Consider the following 12,679-nt stretch of genomic DNA (forward strand, 5'->3'; position numbering starts at 1 on the left):
TACTTACCTATCTTACACGTAGGTCATCGTCCATCTGATGGTCCTAAAGAAATCCAATATGGGTACCTGTGGTAGGAATCCGTACTCACCAGGGTCCTCTGGCGTAGATCGCAACCTCTTCATTCCATGTAGCATCCACAGATTTGGCAAAAAAACAAAAACCGAATTACCCGGCACCAGAATGAGCTGTCAGAGGACCAGACGCAGAGTGTTTGTTTACACCAGCACTATTCTCCGCCTAGCAGCCAATCGGGAGTCACTAGGCTGCTAGGCGGCCAATAGCAGTATTCGGGAGGAGGAGCTGCGTCTCCTCCTCGAGGCTCGTTCTGGTGCCGGGCATTCGGTTTGTATTTTTGCCAAGTCCGTGGATGCTACATGGAAGGAATATGACGTGTATCAACAAGAATAAGGTCCATTGTACATCGCGTATGCGCTACTCTAGGACATCTTATTCCCCTCTCACTGGCAGCTGGACAGCATTACTGGGGATACCGGGGCACCCCACATAGAACACATGTGCGTGGGCCTTAATTCGTATTCATGGCCTATTCTGAAGTGTCTATACCGTGCCGATTACAGTAACAAATAAAAATGGTAATTATACGTCAGGTGTCCTCCCGTGTGTCAGGTGTCCCCCCGCGTGTCAGGTGTGTCCCCCCCCCCGCGTGTCAGGTGTGCCCCCCCCCGCATGTCAGGTGTGCCCCCCCCCCCCCCCCGCGTGTCAGGTGTCCCTTCTGTCGGGTTTATTTAGTAAGTGGGATGTTGCCCATAGCAACCACTCCAGAATCTACTTTTTTTTTATCACTTTCTAGAAGGTAACATATCCTCCAACATGACCCATTCCATTAGGTACAAAATGCTCTGTTCCTGGACTTCCCTGCCAGTGGAATATTGGACTGTGCTGCAGCCCCACCTCTGTAACTGCCACTGGCAGGGAAGTCCAGGAACAGAGCATTTTGTACCTAATGGAATGGGTCATGTTGGAGGGTATGAGGTAATAGAATGTGATTGGTTGACCACAGTGACATCTCATGTGAAATAGAACCTCCCATCTTAGTAATGAATCCCTAAGTCTCCTGCAAAACTGATTTACAGGTGGTGGTATCCCCCCTATCGGGTATACTTACATGGGGAAGGGGGGGGGGGGGTGTTAGAGGTGGTGGTATCCCCCTACTGGGTGTTTTCACCTGGGGGGGGGGGGGGCTTACAGGTGGCGGTATCCCCCTACTGTGTGTTCTCACCTAGGGGGGGGGGGGGCTTGCAGGTGGCGGTATCCCCATACTGGGTGTTTTCACCTGGGGGGGGGGGGGGGGGGCTTACAGGTGGCGGTATCCCCCTGCTGGGTGTTCTTACCTGGGGGGGGGCTTACAGGTGGCGGTATCCCCCTACTGGGTGTTCTTACCTGGGGGGGGGGGGGCTTACAGGTGGCGTTATCCCCCTGCTGGGTGTTCTTACCTGGGGGGGGGCTTACAGGTGGCGGTATCCCCCTACTGGGTGTTCTTACCTGGGGGGGGCCTTACAGGTGGCGGTATCCCCCTACTGGGTGTTCTTACCTGGGGGGGGGGGGGGCTTACAGGTGGCGGTATCCCCCTGCTGGGTGTTCTTACCTGGGGGGCCTTACAGGTGGTGGTATCCTCCGTCAGGTATACTTAACTAGTAAAACAAACAGAACCAGGCCACATATATATAACTCCCCCGTGCTGTATCTCTATATCCTTATACGCACCAGCTGATAACAATTGATGGGCGTACCCAATGCCTGATTAACCAATAAGCTGATTAGTCTGCAGCCTAGGGCACCAGGACTGGGGGTGGGAGGGGCTGGCTGCCTAGGGTACCAGTACTGGGGGTGGGAGGATCTGGCTGCCTAGGGTACCAGGACTGGGGGTGGGAGGGGCTGGCTGCATAGGGTACCAGTACTGGGGGTGGGAGGGGCTGGCTGCATAGGGTTCCAGTACTGGGGGTGGGAGGATCTGGCTGCCTAGGGTACCAGGACTGGGGGTGGGAGGGGCTGGCTGCATAGGGTACCAGGACTGGGGGTGGAAGGTGCTGGCTGCCTAGGGTACCAGGACTGGGGGTGGGAGGATCTGGCTGCCTAGGGTACCAGGACTGGGGGTGGGAGGATCTGGCTGCCTAGGGTACCAGGACTGGGGGTGGGAGGGGCTGGCTGCCTAGGGTACCAGGACTGGGGGTGGGAGGGGCTGGCTGCCTAGGGTACCAGGACTGGGGGTGGGAGGGGCTGGCTGCCTAGGGTACCAGGACTGGGGGTGGGAGGGGCTGGCTGCATAGGGCACCAGGACTGGGGGTGGGAGGGGCTGGCTGCCTAGGGTACCAGGACTGGGGGTGGGAGGGGCTGGCTGCCTAGGGTACCAGGACTGGGGGTGGGAGGGGCTGGCTGCCTAGGGTACCAGGACTGGGGGTGGGAAGGGCTGGCTGCCTAGGGTACCAGGACTGGGGGTGGGCGCCTTGCAGGTGATAGCCGAGGAATAACATTTATTTATTCCATGTTTGTTAGCTATCCCCTGTCCTGATGTAATGTGGAGGATACAGATCTTAAGGTGACTGGCAGATGGCTGTGCCAATGTAACTTACTGATGGAACCATTACTTTATGTACATTGTGCTACAGCGCCAGCCGGGCAGCCTAAAGCCAAAGTCTCCTTCTCACACGCCACAAGCATTACATCCTACATGCCAGGTGTATGACCTTCATTACATGCACATGGGCAGTATGACTGGCGGATATGTCAGAGAATCAAGGAGATTGCGGCTATCTCAGGGAGTCGGGGAGATTGCGGCTATGTCAGGGAGTCGGGGAGATTGCGGCTATGTCAGGGAGATCGCGTCTGTCAGGGAGATCGCAGCTGTGTCAGAGAGTCGGGGAGATCGCGGCTATTTCAGAGAGTCGGGGAGATCGCGGCTATGTCAGGGAGATCGCGGATATGTCAGGGAGATTGCGGCTATGTCAGGGAGATTGCGGCTATGTCAGGAAGATTGCGGCTATGTCAGGGAGATTGCGGCTATGTCGGAGAGTCAGGGAGATTATGGCTATGTCAGGGAGATTGCGGCTATGTCAGGGAGATTGCGGCTATGTCAGGGAGATTGCGGCTATGTCAGGGAGATCGCGGCTATGTCAGTGAGTCGGGGAGATCGCAGCTATTTCAGAGATTCGGGGAGATTGCGGCTATGTCAGGGAGATCGCGGATATGTCAGGGAGATTGCGGCTATGTCAGAGAGTCAGGGAGATTATGGCTATGTCAGGGAGATTGCGGCTTTGTCAGGGAGATTGCGGCTATGTCAGGGAGTCGGGGAGATCGCGGATATGTCACGGAGATTGCGGCTATGTCAGAGAGTCAGGGAGATTGCGGCTATGTCAGGGAGATTGCGGCTATGTCAGGGAGTTGGGGAGATCGCGGCTATGTCAGGGAGATCGCGGATATGTCAAGGAGATTGCGGCTATGTCAGGGAGATTGAATCTATGTCAGGGAGATCGCGGCTGTGTCAGGGAGATCGCGGCTGTGTCAGGGAGATCGCGGCTGTGTCAGGGAGATCGCGGCTGTGTCAGAGAGTTAGGGAGATTACGGCTATGTCAGGGAGATTGCGGCTATGTCAGGGAGATTGCGGATATGTCACGGAGATTGCGGATATGTCACGGAGATTGCGGCTATGTCAGGGAGATTGCAGCTATGTCAGGGAGATTGCGGCTATGTCAGGGAGATTGCGGCTATGTCAGGGAGTCGTGGAGATCGTGGCTATGTCAGGGAGATTGCGGCTATGTCAGGGAGATTGCGGCTATGTCAGGGAGATTGCGGCTATGTCAGGGAGATTGCGGCTATGTCAGGGAGATTGCGGCTATGTCAGGGAGATTGCGGCTATGTCAGGGAGATTGCGGCTATGTCAGGGAGATTGCGGCTATGTCAGGGAGATTGCGGCTATGTCAGGGAGATTGCGGCTATGTCAGGGAGTCAGGGAGTGTCAGGGAGATCGCGGCTATGTCAGGGAGATTGCGGCTGTGTCAGGGAGATCGCGGCTGTGTCAGGGAGATTGCGGATATGTCAGAGAGTCAGGGAGATTACGGCTATGTCAGGGAGGTTGCGGCTATGTCAGGGAGTCAGGGAGATTACGGCTATGTCAGGGAGATTGCGGCTATGTCAGGGAGATTGCGGCTATGTCAGGGAGATTGCGGCTATGTCAGGGAGATCGCGGCTATGTCAGGGAGATTGCGGCTATGTCAGGGAGATTGGGGCTATGTCAGGGAGATTGCGGCTATGTCAGGGAGATTGCGGCTATGTCAGGGAGTTGGGGAGATTGTGGCTATGTCAGGGAGTCGGGGAGATCGCAGCTATGTCAGGGAGATTGCGGCTATGTCGGGGAGATTGCGGCTATGTCGGGGAGATTGCGGCTATGTCGGGGAGATTGCGGCTATGTCGGGGAGATTGCGGCTATGTCGGGGAGATTGCGGCTATGTTGGGGAGATTGCGGTTATGTCTGGGAGATTGCGGCTATGTCAGGGAGTCGGGGAGATCGTGGCTATGTCAGAGAGATTGCGGCTATGTCGGGGAGATCGCAGCTATGTCAGGGAGATCGCGGCTATGTCAGGGAGATCGCGGCTATGTCAGGGAGATCGCGGCTATGTCAGAGAGTCAGGGAGATCGCGGCTATGTCAGGGAGATCGTGGCTATGTCAGAGAGTCAGGGAGATCTCGGCTATGTCAGGGAGATCGTGGCTATGTCAGGGAGATCGCAGATATGTCAGGAAGATCACGGCTATGTCAGGGAGATTGCGGCTATGTCAGGGAGATCGTGGCTATGTCAGAGAGTCTGGGAAATCGCGCCTGTGTCAGGGAGATCGTGGCTGTGCCAGGGAGATTGCGGCCGAGTCAGGGAGATAGCGGCTAGGTCAGGGAGATCGTGGCTATGTCAGAAAGTCGAGGAGATTGCGGCTGTGTCAGGGAGATTGCGGCTATGTCAGAGAGTCTGGAAAATCGTGGCTATGTCAGAGAGTCTGGGAGATCGCGGCTATGTCAGGGAGATCACGGCTATGTCAGGGAGATCGCGGCTATGTCAGAGAGTCAGGGAGATCGCGGCTATGTCAGAGAGTTGGGGAGATCGCGGCTATGTCAGGGAGATCGCGGCTATGTCAGGGAGATCGCGGCTATGTCAGAGAGTCGGGGAGATCGCGGCTATGTCTGGGAGATCGCGGCTATGTCAGAGAGTCAGGGAGATCGGAGCTATGTCAGGGAGTCAGGGAGATCGTGGCTATGTCAGGGAGATCGTGGCTATGTCAGGGAGATCTTGGCTATGTCAGAGAGTCAGGGAGATCGTGGCTATGTCAGGGAGATCGTGGCTATGTCAGAGAGTCAGGGAGATCGCGGCTATGTCAGGGAGATCGTGGTTATGTCAGAGAGTCTGGGAAATCGCGCCTATGTCAGGGAGATTGCGGCTGTGTCAGCGAGATTGCGGCTGTGTCAGCGAGATTGCGGCTGTGTCAGCGAGATTGCGGCTATGTCAGGGAGATCGCGGCTATGTCAGGGAGATCGTGGCTATGTCAGAGAGTCGGGGAGATCGCGGCTGTGTCAGGGAGATCGTGGCTATGTCAGAGAGTCAGGGAGATCGCATCTATGTTAGAGAGTCGGGGAAATCGTGGCTATGTCAGAGAGTCTGGGAGATCGCGGCTATGTCAGGGAGATCGCGGCTATGTCAGGGAGATCGCGGCTATGTCAGGGAGATCGCGGCTATGTCAGAGAGTCAGGGAGATCGCGGCTATGTAAGGGAGATCGCAACTAGGTCAGAGAGTCGGGGAGATCGCTGATATGTCAGGGAGATCGCAGCTATGTCAGAGAGTCGGGGAGATCGCGGATATGTCAGGGAGATCGCGGCTATGTCAGAGAGTCGGGGAGATCGGGGCTATGTCAGGGAGATCGCGGCTATGTAAGGGAGATCGCAACTAGGTCAGAGAGTCGGGGAGATCGCTGATATGTCAGGGAGATCGCGGCTATGTCAGAGAGTCAGGGAGATTGTGGCTATGTCAGGGAGATCGCGGCTATGTCAGGGAGATCGCGGCTATGTCAGGGAGATCATGCCTATGTCAGAGAGATCGCGGCTATGTCAGGGAGATCGCGGCTATGTCAGAGAGTCAGGGAGATCGCGGCTATGTCAGGGAGATCGTGGCTATGTCAGAGAGTCAGGGAGATCTCGGCTATGTCAGGGAGATCGTGGCTATGTCAGGGAGATCGCAGATATGTCAGGAAGATCACGGCTATGTCAGGGAGATTGCGGCTATGTCAGGGAGATCGTGGCTATGTCAGAGAGTCTGGGAAATCGCGCCTGTGTCAGGGAGATCGTGGCTGTGCCAGGGAGATTGCGGCCGAGTCAGGGAGATAGCGGCTATGTCAGGGAGATCGTGGCTATGTCAGAAAGTCGAGGAGATTGCGGCTGTGTCAGGGAGATCGTGGCTGTGTCAGGGAGATTGCAGCTATGTCAGAGAGTCTGGAAAATCGTGGCTATGTCAGAGAGTCTGGGAGATCGCGGCTATGTCAGGGAGATCACGGCTATGTCAGGGAGATCGCGGCTATGTCAGAGAGTCAGGGAGATCGCGGCTATGTCAGAGAGTTGGGGAGATCGCGGCTATGTCAGGGAGATCGCGGCTATGTCAGGGAGATCGCGGCTATGTCAGAGAGTCGGGGAGATCGCGGCTATGTCTGGGAGATCGCGGCTATGTCAGAGAGTCAGGGAGATCGGAGCTATGTCAGGGAGTCAGGGAGATCGTGGTTATGTCAGGGAGATCGTGGCTATGTCAGGGAGATCTTGGCTATGTCAGAGAGTCAGGGAGATCGTGGCTATGTCAGGGAGATCGTGGCTATGTCAGAGAGTCAGGGAGATCGCGGCTATGTCAGGGAGATCGTGGTTATGTCAGAGAGTCTGGGAAATCGCGCCTATGTCAGGGAGATTGCGGCTGTGTCAGGGAGATTGCGGCTGTGTCAGGGAGATTGCGGCTATGTCAGGGAGATCGCGGCTATGTCAGGGAGATCGTGGCTATGTCAGAGAGTCGGGGAGATCACGGCTGTGTCAGGGAGATCGTGGCTATGTCAGAGAGTCAGGGAGATCGCATCTATGTTAGAGAGTCGGGGAAATCGTGGCTATGTCAGAGAGTCTGGGAGATCGCGGCTATGTCAGGGAGATCGCGGCTATGTCAGGGAGATCGCGGCTATGTCAGGGAGATCGCGGCTATGTCAGAGAGTCAGGGAGATCGCGGCTATGTAAGGGAGATCGCAACTAGGTCAGAGAGTCGGGGAGATCGCTGATATGTCAGGGAGATCGCAGCTATGTCAGAGAGTCGGGGAGATCGCGGATATGTCAGGGAGATCGCGGCTATGTCAGAGAGTCGGGGAGATCGGGGCTATGTCAGGGAGATCGCGGCTATGTCAGGGAGATTGTGGCTATGTCAGGGAGATCGCGGCTATGTCAGGGAGATCGCGGCTATGTCAGGGAGATCATGCCTATGTCAGAGAGATCGCGGCTATGTCAGGGAGATCATGCCTATGTCAGAGAGTCGGGGAGATCGTGGCTATGTCAGGGAGATCGCAGCTATGTCAGAGAGTCGGGGAGATCGCGGATATGTCAGGGAGATTGCGGCTATGTCAGGGATATCGCGGCTATGACAGGAAGATCACGGCTATGTCAGGGAGATCGCGGCTATGTCAGAGAATCAGTGAGATCACGGCTATGTCAGAGAGTCGGGGAGATCGCGGCTATGTCAGAGAGTTGGGAAGATTGTGGCTATGTCGGAGATCGCGGCTATGTCAGAGTCGGGGAGATTGCGGCTATGTCAGGGAGATCGTGGCTGTGTCATGGAGATTGTGGCTATGTCAGAGTCAGGGAGATCGCGGATATGTCGGGGAGATTGTGGCTATGTCAGAGAGTCAGGGAGATTGCGGCTATGTCAGAGAGTCGGGGATATCGGGGCTATGTCAGGGAGATCGCGGCTATGTCAGGGAGATCGCGGCTATGTCAGGGAGATCGCGGCTATGTCAGGGAGATCGCGGATATGTCAGGGAGATCGCGGATATGTCGGAGTCGGGGAGATTGCGGCTATGTCGGGGAGATTGCGGCTATGTCGGGGAGATTGCGGCTATGTCGGGGAGATTGCGGCTATGTCGGGGAGATCGCGGCTATGTCGGAGAGATCGCGGATATGTCGGGGAGATTGCGGCTATGTCGGGAGATTGCGGCTATGTCGGGGAGATTGCGGCTATGTCGGAGAGATCGCGGATATGTCGGGGAGATTGCGGCTATGTCGGGGAGATTGCGGCTATGTCGGGGAGATTGCGGCTATGTCGGGGAGATTGCGGCTATGTCGGGGAGTCGGGGAGATTGCGGCTATGTCAGGGAGATTGCGGCTGTGTCCGGGAGATTGCGGATATGTCAGAGTCGGGAGATTGCGGCTATGTCAGGGAGATTGCGGCTGTGTCAGGGAGATTGCGGATATTTCAGAATCGGGGAGATCGCGGTTGTTGTGTGAGGGAGTCAGGGACATCGCTGCTGTGCTGTGGTGATCGCTGCTATGTCACATGTCACTGTACATGTGACACGGACAGTCCAGTATTGCTGTATCCAGCAGTGATAATACGGAGCGTTCCTGCTGCTGGGGTCATCGGCAGGAAGCTCTGCTGAGCCTGATACCAGCTGTCTATGTACAGAGGTGCCCGCAGCTGGCATTTCCTGCCTCTGCTCGGTGTATGACTATAGAGACGCCAGATGGTGACTCAGAGAACGCTCAGAAACACACTTAGGGGGAAATTTACTAAGTAAAATTTGCCTAAAAAATCGTATTCGTATTGTAAAATACAAATTTTTTAGGCGTATTCATATTTTTGTAAATTCGTAGGTCATAGCACATTCATGTTTGTATTTACAAATACGAATGTATACGCCATTGAAAAAATATCAATAGGAATCACCATTGAATAGAATGGTGATTTCTAATTTACTAAGCGGCCTAATTGAAAATACAGCCGATAATTAGTGGGATTCAGCCACTAATTGCCGGCCAAATACGCCTGGAAAATACACTTCAGTTTCCAGTCATATTTGGCAGATCAATCATATCAGTCAGATCCATCATATCAGTCAGATCAGTCAGATCCGTGCAGGCTGCAGTATAAAAAAATAGATAAATAAATAATTAAAAAAAAAACAACAGCGTGGGGTCCTCCCCCTCCCAATTAAGTAGGGGTTCCCTGTAATGTTTAAAACCAGCACCAGGCCCAAGGGCCGGTCCTGGTTCCCAAAATATGGGGAACAAGACAAGTAGGGGACCCCCCGTATTTTAAGAACAGCACCAGGCCCAACCAGCCAGCCGGGGACACTTATTATAAAAAGTCCTTCGGCCACAGCATTAATTCCCTACTGACCAGCCAGCTTGGGCAGGGGTCCTGTGGAAGTGGGGACCCTCTCAATGAACGTGTCCCCCCTCCAGAACTTACTGTACCTGCCCAGGCTTAAGCCTGGTGCTGTCCCCGGTACCCTGAATGTAATAAAGTTTTATTTTTCTGGTCAGTGTGTTTTTATTTAACTATTGGTTTTGCTGTGGAACTAAGAGTCCCAGGAAGGCCATTAATGGGCCACGTGTTGGGGACTGTGGGTCTCCAAGTCCCAGTATGTGTTCCAGGCTTGCTGAGACTCATAGTTTCACAGCAAAACCCAATGGTTTTATTCTGTTTTTACACGCCCATCAGTCCGGTACCCACAGCCCAGGGGTACCAGGGACAGCCCCAGGCTTCAGTCTGGGCTGGTAATTTCTAGAGGGAGGGACCTCTTCATTGACCGCTCAGGGAGTTAATGCTTTGGCCGAGGGAGACTTATATAAAAAGTCTCCCCCCGGCTGTGGCATTACCCTGCTGGCTGGTTGGGCCTGGTGCTAGTTCTTGAAATACGGGGGATATGAAATGTTCTGGTTTTAAAAATAAGGGGAACCCTATTTAAATGTTCCCTGAATTTTTTTAAACCAGGACCGGCTATTTGAAATACACAGGGGTGACTGTTACGGGGTCAGAGATGCCGGATATGCGGGAGGTGTTCCGAGAATGGCCGTATTTTTTAAGCCGCAACCAGAAAGCCATTGATTAGCTGAGACCTCTTTCAGCCAATCATTGATTGGCTGAGAGAGGTCTCAGCCAATCAATGGCTTTCTAGTCATCTGTATGTGCGTTTTTTTTTTCAAGTTCTTTGCTCCTCCCGCCGCTGCCCTGCAGCCAGCATCTTTTACTGCCCGGCGCCCTGCTCCCGCTGGCACTTCTGAGTGCAACAGCTACCTCGCCTACCCAGCTCCCTATGCAGCCTCCCCCTGCTCCCTCCGCCTTGCTCTCTATTAGCCAGCTTTCCCAGCCCGCTGCCGTTCCCCTGCACAGCTCCGGGGCTGGGCTGCACATAAATTTAGCAAATCTTATGTGCAACCGTCCGACCGCCCGACTCCGATCTGATGCACACGGGACAGCTGATTGGGTCGGACTGGATGTCTACAAGTGTGATTTGGGCCGATTTTACGAATCGGGTGAAATAATGCCCAAATCGCATAGTGTATGGGGGCCTTAATACACAGAGCCACATCCGTGGACAGTTGTAATACACAGAGCCACGTCCGGTGACAGGTGTAATACACAGAGCCCCGTCCGGGGACAGGTGTAATATGCAGAGCCACATCCAGGGACAGGGGTAATAGGCAGCGCCACGTCTGGGGACAGGCGTAATACGCAAAGCCACGTTCCGGGACAGGTGTAATACACAGAGCCACATCCGGGGACAGGTGTAATACACACAGCCATGTCCGGTGACAGGTGTAATACACAGAGCCACGTCCGGGAACAGGTGTAATACACAGAGCCACATCCGGTGACAGGTGTAATACACACAGCCACGTCCGGTGACAGGTGTAATACACACAGCCACGTCCGGGGACAGGTGTAATATGCAGAGCCACATCCAGGGACAGGGGTAATGGGCAGCGCCACGTCCGGGGACAGGTGTAATACACACAGCCACATCCGGGGACAGGTGTAATACACAGAGCCACGTCCGGGGACAGGTGTAATACGCAAAGCCACGTTCCGGGACAGGTGTAATACACAGAGCCACGTCCGGGGACAGGTGTAATACACACAGCCACGTCCGGGGACAGGTCTAATACACACAGCCACGGGTTGTATTATTTTCTACAAGGGACCACAATTATTGCAAACGTATACCGTCGCAGGGTTTCATTTCGCTCTGCGCTCAAGGTAAGATGCTCCGCTCCCATACTACTGTGCTCTGCACTCAAGGTAAGATGCTCCGCTCCCATACTGCTGTGCTCTGCGCAGATCACTATTCACAATTATAGTCCATGTGGATGTTAAATTAAGCAAAAGTTAAAAAATCCGTGAAATCCCCCTATACTGTGTGTGTGCTATCGTCACAACAACCATTTTGAACCTTTTGACACTGGAGCCGAATATTGCTGGCATCTCGCATTATAAAACGCTGCGGTGTTATACAGTACCCGGCGCCATGTCCACAGGGGACAACCGTCTAGACATAACGACTTTTAGGGTAATACGATAATGTTGCTGATTACAGGAAATCTGATGCTGGATGGTTCCGTGACGATCTGCTGAATAGGCCGCAAGTGCTGACAATCTCTTTCTGCGCAGGTTTGAGCGTGGCAGAATCTACACCTATATCGGGGAGGTTGTGGTGTCTGTGAACCCGTATAAACCCATGGACCTGTACGGGAAGGAGATGATCGAGAGTTACCGGGGGCGAGAGTTGTACGAAAGGCCCCCCCACCTGTACGCCATCGCCGACGCAGCATACAAGGCCATGAAACGCAGGGCAAAGGACACCTGTATTGTTATATCAGGTACCTCAGGAAGTCAGTGTGTGTGGGGGTGTGCATGTGTGTAGTGTGTGGGGGGGTATACACTAATCATTTATAAAGTTACAAATATCCAATAACTCAGGACACGCAGTCTGCCATTGGCAGCGTAAGTAATACTGCCGAACGCAAAGTCTGTACGCACCAGTCAGATCCGTGCAGTCCAAGAGCCCGGTCCTGGTTCTAAAGGGGGGGGGGGGGGGGGATTGCACGAGGTTCCCCTGTACTTAAAGAACCAGCACTGGTCCCTTGGACTGGTCCTGATTCCAAAAATACAGGGGGGGGGGGGGGGGGGGGGGGGGGGGAGAGACACGTAGGGGCTCCAATAGAGAAAGGAGGAAAGGTTTAGTCCCTGTGGTCATAGCATTTACCCCTCCCCCCAACTACTCAGCACTGACCGGGGTTCTCTGGGGGAGTGGGGACACCCCAAATAAATCCCCCCTTCTTCCAGGGCATCCGATGCCCAGGGCTGAACCCGGGGTTATGCCCGTCACCCGTGGGCTGTGGTTGGCGAATTCATAGCAATTAAAAACAAAATGAATGTAATATTGTGTTTTACTTGCGGAAATACATATCCCAGCAATCCCCCCCCCCCCCATTCCGCCCTCCATGATAGTAATTCAGTAAACACAAGTACAGTATATCATCTGTCCCCCCCCCCTCACTATTCCCATCTGATATATAATCTGTTCCCCCCCTCTCACTATTCCCATCTGATATATAATCTGTCCCCCCTCTCACTATTCCCATCTGATATATAATCTGTCCCCA

The 12,679-nt window shown here is 54.2% G+C and overlaps 1 protein-coding gene across 1 annotated transcript in view; it reads left to right on the forward strand.

The window, feature by feature from the left end:
- LOC146079830 (unconventional myosin-Ig-like) overlaps positions 1-12,679 on the forward strand; it is a 194,502-nt gene that overhangs the window by 2,966 nt on the left and 178,857 nt on the right. The window contains 1 exon segment of the mRNA XM_083186470.1: positions 11,685-11,893. Coding sequence (XP_083042596.1) covers positions 11,685-11,893 — 209 coding nt within the window.

Source organism: Crinia signifera, chromosome 5 (assembly GCF_055691185.1).
Source record: "Crinia signifera chromosome 5, ASM5569118v1, whole genome shotgun sequence".
In the NCBI taxonomy this organism is placed as follows: Eukaryota; Metazoa; Chordata; class Amphibia; order Anura; family Myobatrachidae; genus Crinia; species Crinia signifera.